Genomic DNA, 23306 nt, shown 5'->3' with positions numbered 1-23306 from the left:
GCCGGGGGTGGCCTCGGCGACTCCGGCGCACGCGGGGCGACGCCCCGGGAACGAGGACGCCGGACGGCGTGCGCGCGCCGGACGCGGGCTGGGCGGGGCCGACGGAGGCGGGGCTGGACCGGCGCGCCTGCGCATTCCGCGTCCCCTTCGCTGCCGACAGGCGGTGGAGTCCGGGTGAGAAGGACCTGAACCAGTACCACCTCGGGTACCTCAATATCTCTTTCGAGATGCTTCCTCAGTCTTCTTCCCATTTAATTTTCACCATATTTCTCAGAAGTAAGGAAGTCAGAGTGTCTATTTTACAGGTGAGTGTCAAAGGTAAAACAATTCGTTTATGACAAATCCTGTTTTAGGACCAAATATTCAGAATTTGACTGAGGCGCTTGTCGCGACATAACGAATAAAAGAGAGTGGACAAACAAAGATGTTAGGACACCCTGCTGGTGGAATTTTATTCTCTTGATTTTTTTTGGTCAACGTTTTTATACAACCAGATAACAAATAAAATTTTGATGTTCCACGATTTATAGACACATACTCAACAGTACTACGCTTTCCCCAATATCTCCATCCTGTACCTTCATCTATAGAAAGAATAGAGACATTTAAGATACGTTTTCCTTTAGGAGTGCATGGTAATTAAAATTCTAATTTTAAAGCATCCGTTAATTTAACACAGACTTAGGTAAAGTCACTTCGAAGGTAACACATCTATTTAATCTGCAACTACTATGTGCCAGACACTGTTGTAGGCATTGGGTATACAGTGGTTAACAAAATAGAATATTTCATGAAGTTTAAAGTCTTGTAAAATTCTCAACCAAGTAAAAAATATTTTTGCTGTGGTGGATATGAACTCTATTGTAATGGAGCACAGGACACTATCTTTTTGAAATAAAAAACCGATTCAGTGAGGCACCAATTATCCTAGTTAAGCTGAATTTTCATCTTTTATGTGAGTGCAAAAGGTATGTTAAATTATAAAGCCAATTTATAGTTCTAAGACGTCTCAAAGAACACAAAATGAATGCATTCCATTTATATGAAATTCTAGAACAGGCAAAACTAAGCTGTAGTAACAGCTAATCAGAGGTGGCATTGAAGAGTGGGGGGAGGGAAGAGAGACTGCAAAGAGGCATGAAGAAATAGCCCAGATCTCAATTAGGGTAGTGATTAAACAGGTGTATATGTTTATTAAAACTAATTGAATGTTACACATAAAATGGATGCATTTCACTGTACATAAATTACACCTCAATGGAGTTGATTTTTAAAGTAAAAATCTTCAAAAGTGTGGCTTACATTCACTAGTATTTCTTTGTTAGTTGTGCTAGTAGTCAGCCTATGCTATAGTAACACTTCACTCAGAGAGGTTTCAAACAATAGGATTTTTTTCTCATTTACTCTGTATAATCATATCAGAGTAGATGCAGGCACTTGGACCCAAGGCAGTGGAGAAAAGTCATTTCTTCTTTTACAGTGTGGCTTCTACAACCATCACCCTTCTAAAATAATTGTTCCAAACTGGGACTCAAAATTGGAGATTATTTTTCCTGGTGAATGGTCAGATTAATTTGGCAGGATCATAAGACACATGAAGGGAAGTTATGGAAAAAGAGGTAGAAAGGTAGGTGCTAGTGAAGAGTTTAAACTTTATTCAGTAGGCAAAAAGGAGCCACTGAAAGTTTTCAAATGAAGACAAATAGCAAATGGAAGTGAATTTGGCAGCTGTCAGTAGGAAGGTTTGGAGCGGGGAGAGAACAGATTGAGAGAACTGTTGCAAGAGGTGTTGTGACCTCTGGAATTACACAGAAAGGAATGACATAAAGACCACCTCTTGACATTATGTATTTTTTGTCTCCTTTGTCCCAGTAGGTAAATTTAAAGAAATTAGATACTTCTTCCATTTGGCTAGAGCAATGTCTGGCATATTGTAGGCATTGATTAGATATTTGTAGAATAAATAAATACATTAAATCACTTTAAAAAGTTTACAAAAAATTAATTTAAAAAATAATAAAAAATAAAAAGAGGTTACAGCTCTATTGGCTGAAAACCCACTCCTCTGTTGGGGCATTCTCGGTCTTTTCTTTCTTTTATCTTTTCACCTCCCAAATTCCACAGGGCTGCAACCTTCCTTAGTGTGGCCCATCTCCTTCTAAAATATACCTTTAATAAATCTTTTCATAAATTTTAAAAAAAATTGAAATCACTTTAAAAAGAATCTGAAGACCCTTTTTACATTTCATCAGAGAAATATAAAAGGACTTTTAAGACCAGTTCATTAATTTCACTCACCTGGTCAGTTGCATCTGGCCGTCCTCCATACTTCAAAAAGATGAGCTATCTCTTATGGTCTCAACTTTACACAGAGTATAAGACCAGAAAATTCTAACCACGAGTAAGAATCTGCTGAATTTTTGGATCATGTCACAATATTTGGAGTAACAGCCTGGGACAGATCCCCGGTATTGTTCACCAATATTATACACATTCTTCCTCAGTAATAGCTTCCAACACAGACCTGCTACTTCCAGACTGCTGAATGTACAAGGAAAAGATCACACCCATGAAATTGATGCACCACAATTGAATGACTTCCAGCCCACCTGACACGTATTTTTCTGCATATTCCACCTCAGTTCTCTTACTCCTAACATGTTATTTTAAACTTCTACTACTTTTTCCTCAGGCCAGCCCCCTACCCCTTTCTGCTGTCTCCAACTTGAGAGAAAATAGCTCTCAGACTGAAATTCTCTCAAATTGCTCATGAAAGCAGAGACTGCCATCTGTCCACCAAATACTCATTTTCCTAACTGACAGAACGTAGCGTGATGAAACTGGGTTCCCTGGGATAAGAACTATATTTTCCAGACTCTCACACAGCTAGATGTGGCCATGGATCTAACTTCTGCGCAGTGGAAGTGTTGTGTAGAACATTTAGGAAGGCACCTTAAAGGGAGAGGCCGTGAAAATCCATCCCCCACCATCTCGTTTCACCAGGTTAGACCAGAGAAAAGATGGAGAGAGTATACACAGCCAACTGCTGATCATAGTGACCTTCAGGATAAAAGCCTTATGATACGGATAGCAGAATTGAACAGATGAGGTGTGGGCTGACATCATGGAGATGCCATACCAGCTGTGAACTGCCAACTCCAGACATTCTAAGCCATGGTTGTTTTGGGTTTTATATGCAGCTGAACTTAATCCCAATACTCTTACCCTGAAATTTACAAATGTTTCTACTTCACACTTGCCCTTTGGTTTTTGCCTCCTGTCTCAATGAAAGTGTTTCTTTTTCTAAGTCCAGTTCCTACACTTGAACTTCTCACAATCTGACAATTTGTCTTTAATCAACAAAAATTTCCTTTTGGGTATTTCTTATATGTTCTATTTTCTTGTTGGGATTCCCTATCTTTACATTTGTTACATTTTTCTTTACGTCACATAGTTTTAATAGTCATTGTAATATCTTTGTAATATATTTTTAACATCTAATTCTAGATGTTAAAAATATATTACAAAGATATTACAATGACTATTAACATCTAATTCTAGATGTTAATCTAGATGTTAAAAATAGGATCTTAGGGTCGCCCTCCACTGATTGTAATCTCTCTTCTGACTAGGTCTTATTTTTATATTTCTTTGCATGTCGGGTAATTTTGGAGTATATCCTGGATATTGGATATGTTATGTTATACTCTGGATTCTGTGATATGCCTCTGGAGTTCGTTAAGCAGGCAATTAACTTAACTCTGTTAAGCAGCATCTCACATGCCAGTTTAGTTCTATTCTTCTTATACAGATGCTTGGATTCCTCCCCACAAATGTGTGGTTCATGACTCAGCTAGAGACTTGGGCCTCTTTCAGTTAAGATATGAAAACGAGATACTCATTTAGTGTCATTTTTCTCTTCCAAGAGTTGACTTTCATCCAGAATCTGTCTGCTCTTGGCTCCACTGTAGTATCTTTAGTAGTTATTTTTTGTATTTTTCCCAGATGGTTGCCATACGTGATAAAAGTCAATCCATTAGGAGCTTCCTTGATCAAACTAGAAGCAGAGTTGAGTTATCTTTTAAGGTAGACCATTCGGGTGATAGGTTAAACAGTAAATTCAAAGGACCAGAATGAAGTCAAAGACTCCCTTTAGAAAGTTATTACAATAATTCAGGGAAGAGCTGATGAGGGCATCAACCAAATTAGTAACAATGGGGATGAAGATGATGCATTAGAGAAAAACATACACGGTGCAGTAACTGAATTTCATGATTGATTGCATGGGAGGTGGTCAAAGTACAAATTATACACTATATACACTATATCAGAATATAGGTTATACAAATTATACACTATTTCAGTTAGGATATAGGTTCAGCAGCAGTAACAAATGGAGGTGTAGAATTGTTTCTTTTCTCTAACATTCTGCAGTTGATCACTCCAGGCTGGACAGACAGCTCTGCTTCACACCATCTTTCAGGTAACCAAGTTCTATTCATTTTATCGATCTACCACCACTATGGTGTTTTCCTACTTTTGATGGTCAACATGAAGTCATCACTCTGTTCTTGTCCCATCCTGTGGAAAGTGGGAAAAAGCAAGTGGAGGGCCAGCAATATCAACTTTTAAGTGTAGAAAGCAGAATTTGTACATATCATGTCTGCTTATATCCTAATGGCCAAAACCTAGTCGTGGCCACACCTAATTCCAAGCGAATATGAGGAACATGAGATCTAGTGGGGCAGTCAAAACTTGGACAGGGATGAGGATTCTATTAAAGGAAGAATGAGAGTATGGAGGCTGGAGAATACAAGCAGCCTTGTCATTAGTCAACCCTGCTCTGGGAGTCAAGTACTCATGAGAACCCCTTTTCCACCAAATTTAACCCAACTCAAAGTCCCACCCAAATTCTGAATCGAGCAAAATGTTCAGGATCTCTAGGTGACTCTAAGGTAGGAAGAAGGAAAGACTGGATATTTGGGAGGACAGTAACTGCCTATGTTTCAAACGTAAATTTGACATCCTCCCTCTACCCTTCACACACATAAGTAGATATATTTTTTCTGTTTGGCTTTGGCATAACAAGGTATAGTCACAACTTTAAGCATGCCAAACTTGGAACTCCACTGTAGTAAAATGAATCAGGAATAATGCAATTTGCGTCAGCTATACGATGACCTCATGTAGACCAAATATAATTTTACAAGAGAGTGCAAACGAGGATTAAAGACCTAAGAATGATGATAATGCTTGAAGGGAAAAAAATATTTGTTCATCTGTGTAAAATTGATTTAAGATGTAACATCAACATATATATATATATATATATATATATATATATATATATATATCTGGTTGGCAGTTCCTATGATAAAGGATTATAAGGGAAAACAGATTAGCCAACAGCTTCACATTTTAAAAATTATAAACTGACTTGATACTAAATGCAGAGTTTAATAATTAAAAAGGTTTAAATCTGTGCTGATCTAAAGGAAACCTTTAACACGAAATTTTATTGTACGTATGTTGGACAAAATGGAAACATTTTACTGGGTTAACCTACACAGTTTGCTTTAACCTAACTAGGTATTATCATTAGTTATATATATTTTAATCTCAAAGCATCAAATTTTTAATCTTAATTTTCTCTGAGACTAATAGGATTAAACTTTTGAATAAAAATATTAACATACTTAAATGGCTTAAATGTCAGCTTTCCACACATAATTGAAATATTTGAATTTTGCTTTTTTTTTTTATTACCCCAGCAAATGTTACACTATATAAAATGATTGGGAAAATACAAATAGATTCATTAAAAACACAAGCTGATTATTCAGATCTACTACATTCAAAAGTATGCAAAACAATTCAGTTATATTGCAAAGCTGTAATTTCTTTTCCTAACGAAACATTATTTTATAAAACTGTAGTGTTGTATTGATTGCATTTTAATACAAAATACTTTATATACACAATACAATATAAAAGTAAACTGCGGTACAGAGCCTTCCTCAAAGGGATATATTAAGGCGCTTTACAAATATACTAATATGTTGACCCAAATTACTTTTTGTTTTAGATTAAAACAAACAGGCTAAATGTTTCACTTTAAATACTAAAGGGATTTTTATTTTTGTTTATTAAAGAAAAATTTCTAAAGTACCTTAGGTAACAGCAGCAGCAATATCTAAAAAACCTCCCACTGTATTCTCTAATTTCTAACATATTAAGTCAGAATAAAACATTTCCACTCACAGTTTTGCACTTTGCAACAGCAGAAGGTAATCACTTTTTTAAAAAGTCAATCTCAAAGTGACTTCTTAGTCATACATACATTCTATAGTTTCTATTACAAATAAGGTAGAAAAGATACAGCAATAGGGCCTGCCTTAGGATGTCATTGGACAATACATAACAGTATCTACAATTACATAATTACAGAACATGTTTTATAAATACTAGTGATATGCATAAAAAAAAGGTAAGTATAAGAAAGACAGTAAGTTTTTAGTGGAAAAATTATTTTAAAAAGAAAACATAACTCCATTTCACTCCATTTCAATTGAAAGCATATAGACTTTTGATGATGTTCACTCCATTTCAATTGAAAGCATATAGACTTTTGATGATGTTCTTTTTGGTCAGGAAGCACCAGATTCTATACTGGAAGAACTGAATGTAATTGGGGAATAAGACAGCTAATAAGGGTAGCCAAACTTTTAAAACTGCAGATACTAAAGACTTGTACATAGCTCCAGATATACACAAAAAGCTTACGCTGTCACAGGAAATTTCAAAATACAAAATTTTTAGTGTCTGTTACATTTGAAAAATAAGGGCAGCACAGATTATGTGTGTGTTGGGGGTAGGGGCGGGCAGCACCTTAGTTTTCCTACAACGTAAATGTAACAAAGTTGTTTTTGTACTATATTGCACCGTAAGTCCAGAAGTAAAACAACTGTATGGAAATTTAAGCAAATCTAACTGAGAAAGCTGAAGAGCAAGATAGCTTAAAAATTTGAATGCTGAGATAAAAATTCTTGACCTAATTTGTTTTGCATAGAATTTTTTAGGACGAATCATATGTGCCATGAAGTGAAGACTGCTATCTCATTGTACATTTTCTTAAAATTCTCTGAAGTCCTTCAGAAATATTTACCAGGTCTGTAATAAGCCAAACATATATTTCACTGCCTTCGAAAGGGTGTGTTTAAAATGTCTTACTGCTGCACCAGCGAGAGAGGCATTCATGGGAGGATACCTTATCACACGGTACAGACCTTTTCCATCACAAATTACCAGTGTTTATGCAAGATGTGCTAATTTGAGTGCTAATCGGTAAATTTAATGCAAGGTTCTTAATTTTATATGTTAGTGTTCTTACAGGACAGAGGTTCTTAATCAACAGTTTATGATAGCTTTCAACATGTCCAGAATCCCTAAAACTGCAAACATTTTATGTGTATGTGCTGGTATCCATCTTTCTGGGAAGAGAGTCCACAGCTTTCATCAGATTCTCAAAAAAACTAATGACTCCCAAAGAGCCTACTTATATTACACAGTGGGTCATGCAATGGCTTACAAGCTGAATTCTGAGAGGGCCACCACAGAAAGGTGGGAAGTGTGGGCTAATAAATCTTCTTTGACATCCTTAATTCAGCTGGAACAGCTGTGACTTAATTTTACTTACACATGTGATTTCCATTAGCTTTCCTATGAAGCTAAAATACTGAAAATCACTAAAATTATGCCTCTTATCCACATATATTGTTTTGATAAAACAATTCCCAATCAGTGGAGCTTAAGAAAAAGAAAGTACAGGTTTTACTAATGTAAGAATTGAGCCCTTTCCCCTTCCTAAAAGATAAAGTAAATGTATTTTGGTATGAAACCAGAAGTCTTCCTTGAAATCTAAGCATATACAAGAGGAACAATGGAAAACATATTATTTAACCTTAAATAAGTTAGAATTTGAATTTTCTACTAAGACTACTATATAACTTTCTCTAGTTAAAATGGCCACCTTGTTAAATAATTTTTCATCAATTAATCCGTCAATAGGTAAAATATTGCCAAATAGCCAGATTTTCCTTTGCCAATAAACAATCTGTGTATGCAGCATTGTTCTGAAAGAGGAAATATAACATTACTGATGACACAAACTCTCACTATATAGAAAAAGTACTTTCCTAGTGAGTACCCACAAACAATTTCTAATCATAGTTTCATATGAAACTGAAAACAATCTCTCTGCTAAGGATGGCGGAAATCAAGTTTTAAATTTTGAAGTAATAATATGAAAAATCTTAGCTTTTAGAATAAGAAATTTAGATTTACGGCAGTTTTGTTCCCCTTTAAAACTCGAAGCAGCATTAAAAATACCAATATAGAAAGAAAAATGGTAGTGCTTTGCTTAGTTTAATGCCAGTAATTCTTGAGAAACAAATGCTAGAAGGTTAAATATTCCACAGAGAAAAAAAAAGATAAACATTTTTTTTCCTTCTAATGAACATACTGTTTCAACCCTGTATTTCTGAGTTCCAAGACATGAATTTATACAGATTATCATTAGCCTAGGAACACTCACCACCATCATGGCTTAATTTCTATAGCTTATTTTGTACCAAAACGAGGTTATGGGGGTAAAAAAAGCTTTGTAAATGTAGGGAATATTTCTTATTTGGTTAAAGCAAGATAAAACTAAAACTGTCTTTCAAAAAAATTCCAAAAACTCTTGTCTTTTAAAATTATATAGCATATGTACAAATAGATACCAGACTTCTCCTTTTAAACAAAGCACTATTTTTTAAGTACTTTAAGTACCAAGAACTGGTATATTCAGTTCATAATTTACTTTATAACAATTTTTTTCTAAATTACTGATTAAAAAGGCTGGAATAAATTAAGATTTTAGAAGACTTTCCCATAATTTAGGAATATAAAATATTGTATACAGAGCACACACAGCTCTGTCACATTTGCATAATTTTACTCTCAGAGCCTCAAAACCCCTGCACATTTAAGGCTTTTTTTTGCAAATCCTTATCGACAATTATTTCCTAGTGTGTTAAACATACACTAGATCACGATTTTTGATCTCTGAGCCTGTGTGCTGATCATCTTCATCTGACTGTTGCTCCGAGCCTTGTGAATTAATATATTCATATTCAATGGGCTTTGGATAATTATATGGGTAGCCATTGTCATCAAAAAACCTCCGAAAGGTAAATTCATAGAAAGCATGTTCAGGGTGCTTTCCATTTTTATACCATCCATTCAGAGTGTCATTTACATTTTCTTCCTCATTATCATCACTCCATAACTTATCAGGATCAACGGGATCAAAATTTGATGTATCTGTTGGGTGTGTGATTTTAGGAATGTAAGAAGCAGACTGTTGTCTCAGGTCACTGGAGAAATCAATTGTTTTAAAAAATGGATGAGCTTTTATTTCATCAGCGCCATTCTTGCCTAAGCGATCTTCTGGTCCTCGGCAAAGTTTAATAATAAGATCAGAGGCTTCAGGACTCAGTTTAGCTTGCGGTGGAATGTGAAGAGATGTTTGCCAGTTGATAACCTTTAAATTTAAAGAAGGTTTTTAAAAATTAGGAGAGAAGAGATAAATAAGAACAAAAAAAGTCTTACAAGACTGTTTGTGTTTTTTAAAAATAAATTGTATGGTATTTCACCTTTCTTATCTTTAATAATGAATCACTGGTGGGAAATAACATTCCTTCCCATTCCCTCCTCTCCAGGCAATTTATACTCCCATGAGAAGACTCACTGTAAATTTTAGCTCTCTGTTAAGCCCTTCTCCCTACAGCAGAAATGACTATTTCTATTGTGCCTCCCCTGTTCTATACATCTAATACTTTGTGATACCTATTTATGTCTGTGTCCTTCTACTTCAGTATAACTACAGACCATGTTTTGTCTTTGTATTTCCCAGTGATTAGCAAATTTCCTGGCACATAATTAATAGATGTTCAGTAAATATTTATTGTACTTTTGAATAAACTGGAATGAGGGAGGGAGGCAGGGAGAGAAGGAAGAGAAGGAAGAAGGTAAGGAAGGAAGGTCAGGAAGGAAGGAAGTAGACAGTCAATAAATATTTGTTAAATAAATGAATAAATGAACCCCATTCTTCCTTATTCATATAAGAACTTATTGGCTATTGTCGAGGGAAGAAAAATAAACCCCCTTTTCCAGTATCTGTTCATCTTAAAAGACTTTCCCAGGTTGGAAAAAGGAGATGCCTCAACTAATCAAGTATGTCTTAGAATTCTTTATGGAAAAAAAAATTATGCTACAGTGGTAGTTATTTATGCTTGGTTCCATCATCTATTTCAAATAGGAAAAATTAAAATATACAATCAGCTGGACAAGTTCTTCATTTTAAAGTTACATTCAGGATTTTTTAGTTTAAGATAAAAATAAAATAATAAGAGACTAGGCATAGCAAAAAAAAGACTTAATTCAAAGATGAGTCAATAGAAATTAATGTAAACCGAGCACAAGATAGAAAAAAATGGAATAAAAAAAGAATAAAACATAAGAGCCATGTATGACAATATCAAATGTCTTCCTTATGTATGTATACTAATCTGAATCCTAGAAGAAGAGAAAGAAGCAGGCAGAAAAAATCTTTTAGGAGTAATGGCAGGGAATTTTCCAAAATTGATGAAGGTCATCAACCTATAATTCAAGAAGCTTTGTTAACCTTCATCAAGATAAATAAAAAGAAAAGTACACACAGGAACATGATGGTAAAAATGCAGAAAACAAAAGTTAAAGAGAAAATATCCTAAAGCAGCCAGAGGGAGGTGCTCCAGTTCTGAGTAATAGATAGTCTCCAATCTATCCTTCCTACTCACAGTGCAGCCTGGACAAAACGCATGGAGCAGCTCCTTGAGGACCTTGAAAAGAAAACAGTAATAGGCATATTGGGGAAGAAGGTAAGAGTTTGAAGCACCAATGAAAATAGTGGTGAGTTTACCATTTTTTCCTTCTAGAATCCCCTGGCCTAGACTCAAGGTAGCCCTAACCTGAAGGAGTATAATACAGAGTGAGCTCTAGGAAAAGTCCATCTAGTTCAGGCTCAGAGAGTGAGAAAGTGGTTTCCTGGTCGCAACAGAAGTGAAATAAGGGCCACCTAAAACAGAGAGAGGGGACCCTTCTTCTCCAATTGGAAATTAAATCATACAGCATGTGGTTTCAAGAGGATAGACTGAATCCTGTTACCTTTTTCTCTGTCATCTCACCACCTTGTCCTGGATGCAGGCAGTCATGAGATGTGTGGATGGCAGAGCAGGGTAAATAAAGCCTTACTTTCTGGTCAAGGAACTGAAAAGGGAAGCCTGAGGAAACTGGAAAGTACCAGGGACATGGTGGAGAAGGAAGAGACTGGGAAACTGACCCCATAAAGTTACTGTCAAACTGTTGGGCTCACCTTTCAACTGTACCCATATGGCTTTAATCCTAAAGAGCATATCAAAGACTTTGAGAACTGAGCTAAGGAAAATACATAGCCCAGGGAGAGAGAGATGCCTAGCAATGTAAAAGTCTTTGACAATAAAACCGACATTGAAATCACAAGCCACAGAAAGCTGGTTGGAACCTGTGGCCTGAATCTAACCAGGATTAATGCCTGCCAAAACAATATCAACATTCAATACAAGATTTAAACAAGACCCAGAGTCTCACAACATAATATTCAAAATGTCCGGGATATAATCCAAAGTTACTTGGCTTACAAAGAAACACAAAAACTTGAACCCGCATAGGAAAAGAAAATCAAGAAACATCAGTGTTGAGAGGACACAGATGCCAGAATGATCTGACAGAGACCTTAAAGTAGCCATTATAAAAATGCTCCAAATAAGGATGGATACTTTTGAAGACAGAAAGTCTCAGCAAAGAAATTAAAGATATGAACAGGTACCAAATGTAAATTTTAGAACTGAAAAATACTATAACCAAAATAACTCAATAGATGGGCTCAACAGCAGAATGGAGATGTCAAAGGAAGAATTAGTGAACTTAAAGATATACACTGACAGAAATTAGGCAAACTAAACAAAAGAGAGAAAAAAGGAGGTTAAAAATATGAGAACCTCATCCAAGACAAGAAAAAGCCAAAGTAGTTCATCACCACCAAACCAATATTACAAGAAATGTTAAGAGGACTCCTGTAAGAAGAAGAAAAAAGGATTAAAAGTATGAATAATAAAATGGCAATAATTATATATCTAGCAGTAATTATCTTAAATGTAAATGGGTTAAATGCTCCAATCAAAAGACAAAGCATGGCGAAAAGGCTTAGAAAACAAGACCTCTACATATGCTGCCTATAAGAGACTCACTTCAAATTGACAGACTGAAAGTAAAGGGTTGGAAAAGGATATTTCATGAAAATAAAAACAAACAAAAAAAAAAGTTGGGGTAGCAAACTTATACCAGACAGACTAGAATTTAAAACAAAGACTATAGCAAGAGACAAGGAAGGACCCAGCAATCCCACTTCTGGGTATTTATCCAAAGAAACCCAAAACACTAATTCAGAAAGACATATGCATCCATATGTTCATTGCGACATTAACAACAATAGCCAAGAAATGGAAGCAACTACGTGTCCATCAATAGATGAACGGATAAAGAAGTGTATATACAAGAGAAAATTACTCAGCCATAAAAAAGAATGAAATCTTTCCACCTACAAAAACATGAATGGACCTTGAGGGGATTATGCTAAGTGAATAAGTCACACAGAAAGACAAATACCATATAATTTTACTTATATGTGGAATTTAAAAAACAAACAAAATAGAAACTCAGATACAGAGAACACTTTGATGGTTTCCAGATGGGAGGGGGGTTGGAAGGATGGGTAAAAAAGGGGAAGGGATTAAGAAATACAGATTGGTAGTTACAAAATAGTTATGGGGATGTAAAGTACAGCATAGGGAATAGAGTCAATAACATTGTAATAACTACGTATGGTGTCAGATGGGTACTGGATTTATTGGGGTGATCACTAAGTTATATAAATGTCTAATCACTATGTTGTACACCTGAAACTCATATATTGTTATATCAATTGTAACAAAAATATTTTTAAAAAACCTAAAAGAAATATGAGAACCTCGGTAATCTGTGGGGCTATAAAAGGTCTAACATTGGCATCATTTAAGTTCCAAAAGGAAAAAGTGTGTGATGTAGAAAAAAATACATGAAGAAATAATGGTTGAAAATTCCTCAACTCCGACAAAAGATAAACCTATAAATTCAAGAAGTGAACACCAAACAAGATAAATGATATGAGAAATGTAAAGAAATCTAAGATGGCTACCCCGTCCCGGAGGAATTTTTCCAGCCTCTCCTTCGAACACTTCCTTTCTCGCATGCGCACGCGAAACAAAAGACCGCCAAGTATGCGGAAGTAATCAGTGTATAAATCTACCTGCCTGCCTTTGTTCAGACTCTGGAGAGGGACTCCTCTGAGCCTGCTGGTGTAAGTAAACCTCCTTTGATTCTTAGTTCGCTGAGTGCCACTTGGTTCTTCCGGGTTCACAGGCCAAAATCCGCAACATTTTGGTTCCCTGACCGGGAAATCCAACTGAACTGACCCTTTGAAGCCACTGGTTTGGGCACAACGCTGAGACACTGGTCTGCCGAGGCAACTGAGGAACTAGAAGGTGCGGTCTTGGGCCCGGCTGCACTCGGCCAGCCCTGCTCCATTGTTTCCCCCGGAAACTGAGTGGTGAAAACAAGGAAATTCGGCAGATCCACATCGGACACGGTAAGGCCGCGCGGCCCACGGTAGACAGGCCCACCTTAAGGGTGGAAGGGGAGACTGATCACCTCCCAGGGGCAAGCGCCCCTCAGGCAGGGACCACCAGGGAGGGAATGTTTTAACCTCTGAGAGCATGTGTGTCTTTGTGGATCTCAGAGACCTGTCTCTGAGTTTCCAGTCTGTGGCCCCACGGTGAAAAATTACGGGGTTTGAAAGGGCCCCAACCTGCGGTTCTGTAGCGATGTCATAAGGCATAATGGTGATTCGTCCCTCTGGGGAACGACCAGGCCCAGGGTTTATACGGATACACCTTAGCCAAGACGCGTGGAAAGTCTCGAGAGAGACATGGCCATGTGGGCATCTGAGTGGTCTCTAAAAAGGGACACCCCCACCCTTTGTTTTTACGGTACCAACACAGTGGGAAACATAGGGTCAGGTCAGAGTGAGACAACAGTCCTTGAGACTATGTTAAAGAATTTCAAGAAAGGTATTTACCTCAGAGGTGGTTATTACTGAACAGGTGAAAAGAGGCAAACTGAAGGAATAAAGAAAGTGAAAGAAGGTTTGCGGAAGTAGTAGAAGGTCTGTGAAGGGAAATCGAGAGGAAATTTTGTGAAGGGAAAGTGTAGAAGGTTTGTGAAGATATTCTGAAAGGGAATTTTATGTAATAAAGTGAAACAAGGTTGGAAATTTAAATGCCGAGAGCAAGCTGATGCAAAAAAAAACCCAAAAAACTAGAATTGTTTTTAACGCTCTTTAGACTATTGGTGTGATGCAAATGTTTTGAAAAGGTCCTCTGGGAAGAAAACTAGGATTCTGTATTTATTCAAAATAATTTTAGTGTTTTGTGCTGCTTTAACTAGGTTTCTAGGACTTTAGAGAATATATTAACACTGGCTTCTGTGCCTACTTCTCAAAGGAAGCTCCCTGAAAATATGGGGGGAGTTCCACTAAGCCAACTGTCTTAGATTGTATGTTGGAAAATTTTAAGGAGGGTTTCTCTGAGGAGTATAGGGTCATGCTGACCTTGGAAAAACTTCGTATTCTTTGTGAGCTTGAATGGCCTGCTTTAGGGGTAGGTTGGCCTTCAGAAGAGACCTTAGACCTCCCCACAGTGAGAGCAGTGTATCGGGTAGTGACAGGGACCCCAGGATATCTAGACTAAGTTCCGTATATAGACACATGGCTGCAGACTGCTACTATAGTGCTCCCTTGGGTCCAGTTTGGCACAAATAGCCAGGGACAGAATAGGGCATTTGTGGCCCGCCTGGCTAAGCGAAAGGACAAGGAGGTTCCAACAAAATTAATTCACCCAGGGGCCCTAAGGAAGATTCTATCTAATGACCACTGTACATCCCAGTAGCTCTCTCAGTCCCCGCGAGGCCACTTTAGTATCAATTGCCAGACAGACCTCTACATCGGTGCCTTTGCTGCCCCCTACTGCCCCAGAGCCCCGGCCCAACACCATGCCTCCCATCTCGTTCAAGTTCGACTTGATAATAGAAAAGCCCGAAGAACAGTGGTGGAGTACCCAGAAACAAGATGGCCAGGTTAGAATGATTCCTGACCCTTTTGTTAGAAAGCTCGTGAGATCCCCACTACAGGGAAAACATCGTGAAAAGTCTAAATTAGAGGTAAAGGCTGGGGCTAGGAAGTCAACAAGTGTGTCGAAAACAGCAGAGCTACACCAGGAGGTAACTGACAAACAGGGAAAGCAGAAGGTGTCCCTGTTGGCAGCTGCATTAGGGAACCCAGGTTTAGTGCAACAGACGGCTGCTCCCACATGGCAGAAAGAAACCTAAAGGAAATTACACCGTAACCAATGTGCCTTCTGTAGAGACATCGGCCGTTGGAAGAACAAGTGCCCTCATCGCAGGGAAACTGTCAGTCCAAAAAGGTCAGAGAATTTAAGACATCAACCTGAGCCAGTTGTCAAAGAAGACTGGGCCGAAGGATAATCAGACTAGGAATAGTTGCAGCATAAGTAGGAGGGCCAATCAATGATTTGTATAGTGGACACTCAACACCATAGCCATGATCAAACATCAAAAAGGAGTCAGTAAGATTTGCAGGGCAGCTGAATTCTGTCAGTTCTGAGTGCTAAGTTTAAATGTAAAGGTTCCCCATACCGTAATTCCATTAATGAATAATCGAGAACATAAGCAGCTGACCAATGCCAGAGTAACTTATTATCAGGGACTGCTGTGCAAAAACCATGAGTCCGTCTCAAAACTGTAACTACATTAAACCCTGAAGACTGCCTTGGTGCCAGAGGTCTTTAAGGTGTCCAGTAACTGGGACTGGGCAGAGAAGGAAGCAAAGTACAAAGGAGCGCCAATTTTAGCTGCCATAATACAGGGACCATCTTGAGGTGACCTTAGGCAGTAAAAACCTTGCAGGCCTGGAGGGCCTCGATCGTGGTTGGCCACAAGTGGCATTGCTGGGACTGAGACATAATCAATGTGCAAACTGCAAAAGAAAGGGCACTGAAAGGGCAAGTGTCCACCCAGCCCTGGGAAGCCGGGGAGTGGTGGACCTCATAAGCCCTTGCCCTACATAGCAAGTCTCTCACGAAGGGGTTGCTCTCTTCTCCAACAACGGAGACCCAAGCACTTGCAAGCTCCAGTCCTAGAAAAAACTGCCAGGATCACAACAGTAGAACCTCAGATCCCCTTTGACTTGGCAAAAAGAAAAAACTGAATTTTTACTAGATACTAGAGCTGCCTACTCTGTCCTGACCCTTCCCATAGGTCTCTCTCTCCAATGCTAACTGTACAATGACAGGAATAAACAATCAGTCTAACGTAAATTTCCTTTCCCATTGTGAGACCAGGATTAGCAATGAAGTTCTCTGCCACACATTAGGACCAGGGTCCTGTGCAGAAAGTGCCTTGTCTGAGAAACTAGGACACAGCCTAAAAGGGGATCAGTCCCCTTGCCCACCACATAGTGCACGTTTGTAGGGAACCTAAGGCTAAACTATTCGCAGACAACCCACCTCTATGTCAGGGTTTCCTACTAGCTGGCAACTACCTCCCAGCAATCTGTTAAAAGCCAGCCTTTGAGGCAAACAGAAAGGGCCCCACCCAAATCTTAGGAAGGATAAGGCCTATGCTTTCTTTAAAGTGTCTATTATAATACCAGCAAAAAATGTGTAACATTTACTAAGTGTGCTAACTAATGTTTTAACATCTCAGATAATATGACATTGAACTACAGCTCCACTACTTCTGTAAGTTATGCAAATTACTCACTAGATAGTTTCTTATTAATGAAAGAACTATTTATTATGTTAAAACCAAAGCCAAGGGAAGAATTTTCTTACAGCAACAAAGCAATCAACTTCATCTGAAGCTAGTCTCAGATATGAGACCTATCAAAAGAGGGAGGAAATGAAATGGGACATCTCTTGCAGAGTTAATCTGTTTAGTAAAGGTAGTTAAGTTTTCTTCTCTCCTTTCTTTATAGGAAAAAAGCCTTCTCCCTCAAATCCTGATAATTGCCCAAAACTGGTAACTCAGATCCTCTGGCTATTGATAAGGGTCATCAGCCCATGGTTAAGCAGAAATGGTGTTCTGACAGGCAGGGCCCTTAAAGTCTGAGTGGGAGGGGGCTTTAGGCCAAAGGTCTTTTTTTTACTCTTTAAGAAATATATTAACCAAGTCTGTTTTCCTTTACTTGCTTAATAGGCAAATTAATAGATATATGATTTAAATAATCAGTTTGAATCTTTTTCCTCGTCTAGGGACTAAGGCTGCACCTCAGCAGGAAACCCAAGACCCCACCCTGACTAAGGCAGAAAGGGAAAGAGCTCCATGAAACCCCAGTAGGCAGGGACTACAACCCTTCTCAGCAGGAAGCAGATACAGAAGAAGAGACCTCCTGTCCCTCAACATCCATACTAATAATAAGGGGGTTCATGGCTCTTAGAAAGGAGTTAGGCAGAAAAATTAGTTAAAGGGTTTCTAGGTCTGCCTGCAAAGACACTGAGGTCATCCTATCTCAGAAGGTGTTTGCTGTTATCCATCATGCACCGTAAGGCCTTTAGGCTTCTCTCCTTACAAAATCCTTTTCAGGAGACTCTCCCATCCCAGCGCAAAACTGGGGGAAGGGTGTATCTACAACTATGTTAGCAGAAATTTATAGATTTAAGGGTATTCAGTCAGTAGAGAAAGAAATTTAGTAAGTTCTGTGTTTGGATCTGGCTGGCAGAATTAACTTTTTGAAAAAGGTTTATACACAAGTATTTGTAATAAATTTGAAGTCATAGAAGACTCGGATCATAATTGGCTTATTTTCCTAACTATTGTAATATAATTCTCATTTAAAAGATAAATCAAACTTTAGAAAGTGCCTCCATACTTCTAGGGAATTAGGTCCACCCCTTTTAGTCAGGAGAAGAAATATAGGTTAAGGATTAGAAAAAGGAGCCATTCCAGCCAAACTAAACAGGCTCTCACATTGTTATATTAGCAACTCTCACTGCCATTAAAGTTACAGGTATTACTCCGTGAATCCACCACACCTGGGTAAAGAAAACAGTGTCTCCAGAGAACCAAAAAACTTAGACTGCAGAACGTTTTCTTGATCAGCTGCTCTGGATCGCGTTCTGGAGGCAGCAGAAAATCCACCTGAGATCTGTCGGCCCTGTTCTGGCCACCCCCGGAAGCTGGTCAGTCTACGCACGGCAGAAGCTTGAGGAATTTCATTGTGGGACTCCTTATAATTGGAGTTTAGGGAGGAAATTGGTGCAAAGAACTGTAAATATCCATGTTACCAGAAGAGATCAGAGAATGTCCACTACCTCGGTTTTCTATAGCTACCGTGAATGGCAGTGCTTTTCAGATATATTTTCCAGAGCTGTGCTGGACATGGCAGGATTTACCACTTGCTGGACGTGGCAGGTGGCCCCTGAACATGGGACCTGAGTACAGGAAAACGTGTAAATGAGGTAAGGTGAGCAGACTCCCTTGGAAAAAGTGTACACAAAAGAGTAGTAGGGAGAAGATACAGATCACAACCTGGTAGAATTCAAGAAAGCACACGTGTTAAATAAATTTAAGGAATAGACTGTCATAACCAGGAGGACAACAAGGGTCAAAGGACTGCAATGTTCTTCTACAGAGCTTAAAGCTATACTTACGGCTATAGAATATAGTGTGCACACTCACCAGATTCAGCAATTTTAGATCTCAATAGGAAACTTGTCCCTGGTTCCCAGAGAAAGGAACTGTAAATAGTTAAATCTGGGAAAAGACTGGGAAGCTACTGAATTGATTCCCACCCAGGCAAGGCCCGAAATTGGGTGAACCTACATAGACTTTACTAGATTTGTAGAAACAAGACATACGATTCCCTTCCCCAAAATTGGGAAGGAAGCTGTATAATTGGCATGATAAAGACTTCCTCCTACCCTCTGAGAACAGGGGAATTGCTTGGTCGCCCGGTCCCAAAAGCCTTTGCCAGGCACAGTGGCGTGCGCCTGTAGTCCCAGCTACTCAGGAGGCTGAGGCAAGAGGATCTTCTGCTTGAGCTCAGGAGTTCTAGGCTGTAGTACGCTATGCCTATAAGGTGTCCGCATCAATATGGTGACTTCTCGGGAGCAGGGGACCACCAGGTTGCCTAAGGAGGGGTGAGCCAGCCCAGGTTGGAAATGGAGCAGGTCAAAACTCCTGTGCTGATCAGTAGTAGGAAGATCATGCCTATGAATAGTCACTGCACTCCTGGCCTGGGCAACAAAGCAAGATCCTGTCTCTATTACAGCAGGTAAAAAGGGAACTCCAAATAGGGGACTGGAAGGATAATGAATGGCCCCCAGAACACATAATCCAATACTATAGGTCTGCCACTTGGGCAGAAGAGATCTTTGGGATTCCTTACCTCCATTTACATGTTAAATCGAATTATCCGACCGCAGGCAGTTATAATAAAAGTAGGAGAGTCCTGACCCTTCTGGCACATCAAGAAACTCAGATGAGAAATGCCATCTACCATAACAGGTTGGCACTAGATTATCTATTAGCAGCAGAAAGTGGTGTATTTGGGAAATTCAATCTCACCAAATGTTGTGTGCAAAGAGATGACCAGGGCCGGGCAGATGACAGGACCGGCACACGTGCCTCTACAAACATGGCATGGATAGGACCCCAAAAACCTCTTCAGAGGTTGATTCTTCACTTTTGGAGGCTTTAAGCCTTAATTAGAGTAGCAGTACTCCTCCTTAGTACCTGCCTACTTCTGCCTTGCCTGTTGCCTCTTGTTTGGACAATTACCGCCCTTATAGAAGCTACAGTGGAGAGAAAGACTACAGCAAAGATCTTTATGCAATCGAATTATTGGTCCCTGGTCCAGGGAGACCAAGAGGGAGATCAGGAAGGTAATCAAAAAGGTGATGTCCTTTAAAGAATTTAGACGAGCATCAAAAGGGGGGAATGATATGGGAAATGTAAAGAAATCTAAGATGGCTACCCTGTCCCGGAGGAATTTTTCCAACCTCCTCTCCCTGGAACACTTCCTTTCCCGTGCGTGGGAAACAAAAGATGTCCATGTATGCGGAAGTAATCAATATATAATTCTACCTGCCTTTATTCAGGGCTCAGACTCTGGAGAGTGACTCCTCTGAGCCCACTGGTGTAAATAAACCGCCTTTGATTCTTAGTTCACTGAGTGCCGCTTGGCTCTTCCAGGTACACAGGCCAAAATCTGCAACATAAGCCCTAAGAAATCCATTCCCAGACACAGCATAATTACAACACTGAAAGCTAAAGACAAAGAAAATTTCTTGAAAGCAGCCAGTGAAAAATGATGAATTAAGGGAACAATGATTTGAATAACTATAGATTTCTCATCGGAAACTATGGAGGACAAAAGGAAGTGGACAACGTTTTAAACTGCTGCAAGAACTGAAACCCAGAATTCTATATAAGTGATAACATCCTAAAGAAGGTGAAATAAGACATTCTCAGATGAAGGAAAACAAAGATAATCTGTTGTCAGCAAACCTCCTCTAAAAATGCTGCTAAAGAAGTTGTTGGAACAGAAGGGATATGATATAGAAGGAATCAAAATATCAGGAATGCAGGAAGAGCAAGGAAAATGCTAAATATCCAGGTAAATATAAATGACTATTTTCCTTACCCTGAATTCTCTCAAATAAGTTGATGATTGAAAACAAAAACTGTAGTAACAATGTTGAATGAGGTTTTAAACGCATGCAGATGTAATGTATGATATAATTAAAAGTGAAGGGTAGAGCATAGAGAGTCTACATGGTGGTAAGGTTCTACATGGAACTACACTGAAGTGGGAAAATACCAATTATAAGTAGACAGTGAAAACTCAGTATGTACTTTGTAATCACCAGAACGACCTCTAACAAAACTACATAAAGAGATAATAGTAAAAAACACAGCAGAGGGAGATGCCATGGAAAATGGTGAATAGAAAGATTCAAGGTCAGTCCCTCCACAAAAACAATAATTGGGAAAAACAAAACAAACTATCAGAATCAGCTATTTTGGAACTCTGGAAGCTGACTCGGGCGCTTAAAGCAGCCAGGGGCATGCTTCATGAAGGGAGAGGCTCCTAAGATTTGGGAAGAGAGCAGAGTTGTGAACCAACTACCACTTTCTATTCCTCAGCCCTTCTGTGGTAATGGAGAGGGCAGCCCACCTTCCTGGAGCAGCTGACTGGTACCTGGGTGGCCAGTAAAGAAAGACCTTGCCTTCCAAAAATTTGGGGTTGTGCATTTTGTTAGGTGTTGGTGATTCTCTGAGGAACCAGCCCAGATGCCTGCTTTTCCTTTGACCTCCTTAGGAATAGTTAAAGAGACAGACATGCTTTTCTTTTTTGATCCAGACATTTAGAGAAATCTCCATCAGGCCACTGGTTTGGGTTGTTTTTCTTAGTGTGGAGTTTTGAGAGTTCTTTATATACAAGTCTAGATAGAAGCCTTTTGTTGGAATGTGATCTGTAAATATTTTAACTCCCATGCTGTAGCTTGTCTTTTCATTGTCTTGACTGTGCCTTTGGCAGACTGAATGTTTTTAATTTTGATGAAGTCCAGTTTCTCAACCTTTTTTTTTTATGGATAATGATTTTGGTGCCATTTCTAAGAACTCTTCACCTAACCTCAGGACATAAAGATTTTTTCTTTTATTTTCTTCTAGATGTATTATAGCTTTATGTTTTATCGCTAGATCTATGATCCATTTTGAGTTAATCTCTGTGTAAGACAGGAGGTTTATGTCGATCAGTATCTTTTGTATATGACTGACCAATTTTTCTAATACTATTTGTTGAAATAATTTACTTTCTCCATTTGGACCTCTGTCAAAGATTAAATGGCCATATTTGTGTGATTCTGTATCTCCATTCTCTATCCTATTCCATTGATTTATGTGTGTATCCTTTTGCCAGTATCACACTGCATTACTATAACTTCACAGTAAGTCTTAAAATTAAGTAGTTGATTCCTCTTAATTCTTTATTCCAGTTCCTTTGTCCACCCATGTAAATTTTAGAATTGGCTGATCTATATCTATAAAAATTCCTGCTGGGAATCTGTATTGGAATTTGAGTTAGATCTATAGATTTGGAGTTAAAGCTACAAATTTTGCGCGGAGAACTGATAGCTTCACTATGTTGAGTCTTCCACTCCATCAACACAGTATGTATTCCCATTTAAGATCTTCCTGATGATATTCTTTCATCAATTTGTAGCTCTCAGCACATAGATCTTGTTCATGTTCTATCACATTTACACCTAAGTATTTCATTTAGGGGAAGCTATTGTAAATGGTAGTTTTTAAATTTCAGTTTCTGGCTGTTCATTGCTTGAATATATATAGAAATGCAATATATTTTTATGTACTACCCTTATATCCTACAACCCTGCCAAACTCACTTGTTGGTTCTATGGATTTTTTTCATAGAGTCCCTGGGATTTTCTATATAGAAAATTATGTCATCTGTGAAGAGGGGAATTTTTTATTTCTTTCTAATCTGTATGCCTTTTATTTATTTTTGTTGCTGTATAGCACTGGCTAAGACTTTCAGAACTATGTTGAATAAGACTGGTGAGAATAGATATACTTGACTTTTTCTTGATCTTAAGGAGAAAGCATTCAATTTTTTACACACACATGCATACACACAAATATATGTATATATACATGTACTTACATATATACATACATATTAAAACCAAGGTGAAATAAAGATACTTTTAGACAGACAAATCTGACACAAACCTGAGAGAATGCATTACCAGTACTAAAAGTAGACCTGTACTAAAAGAAATTCTAAAGGAAATTTAAAAAATAAAATATTAAATGCAATGACAGAAGTAGTTACAACTTGATGGGGGAGCATTATAGAACAGATGCTATCTCAACACACTCTCAGAGAATGATTAAAAATGATCAGGAGTTAACCAGGCTTCAGAAAGAGGGGAGGGCTGTGGAAGACAGGAGAGAAAAGACATTCCAGAAGGAATGGTATGAACAAA

General features: G+C 38.4%; 1 protein-coding gene and 1 long non-coding RNA gene across 5 annotated transcripts in view; one reads left to right on the top strand and one right to left on the bottom strand.

Moving 5' to 3' along the window:
• Positions 1–151: 151 nt before the first annotated feature.
• LOC120589380 (uncharacterized) lies at positions 152–22155 on the top strand. 4 transcript variants are annotated; one of them, XR_005649472.1, is made up of 5 exons: positions 152–305; positions 4435–4483; positions 10883–10961; positions 13579–13804; positions 17544–22155. It is a non-coding gene; the product is annotated as an uncharacterized LOC120589380 (long non-coding RNA). The 4 variants fall into 4 exon arrangements; XR_005649471.1 differs by having other exon boundaries at positions 13579–18749; positions 20485–22155; XR_005649469.1 differs by having other exon boundaries at positions 13579–22155.
• The window catches only part of LATS1 (large tumor suppressor kinase 1), a 42406-nt gene continuing 27505 nt past the window's right edge, over positions 8406–23306 (bottom strand). The window contains exon 8 of the mRNA XM_039846916.1: positions 8406–9583. Coding sequence (XP_039702850.1) covers positions 9074–9583 — 510 coding nt within the window. The 3' untranslated portion in view covers positions 8406–9073. The remainder of the gene's footprint in view (positions 9584–23306) is intronic.

The sequence above is a fragment of the Pteropus medius genome, unplaced genomic scaffold (genome assembly GCF_902729225.1).
Source record: "Pteropus medius unplaced genomic scaffold, Ma_sr-lr_union100, whole genome shotgun sequence".
Taxonomy (NCBI): Eukaryota; Metazoa; Chordata; class Mammalia; order Chiroptera; family Pteropodidae; genus Pteropus; species Pteropus medius.
The sequence above is the reverse complement of the archived record's forward strand: the minus strand, read 5'-3'. Positions and strand labels throughout refer to the sequence as shown.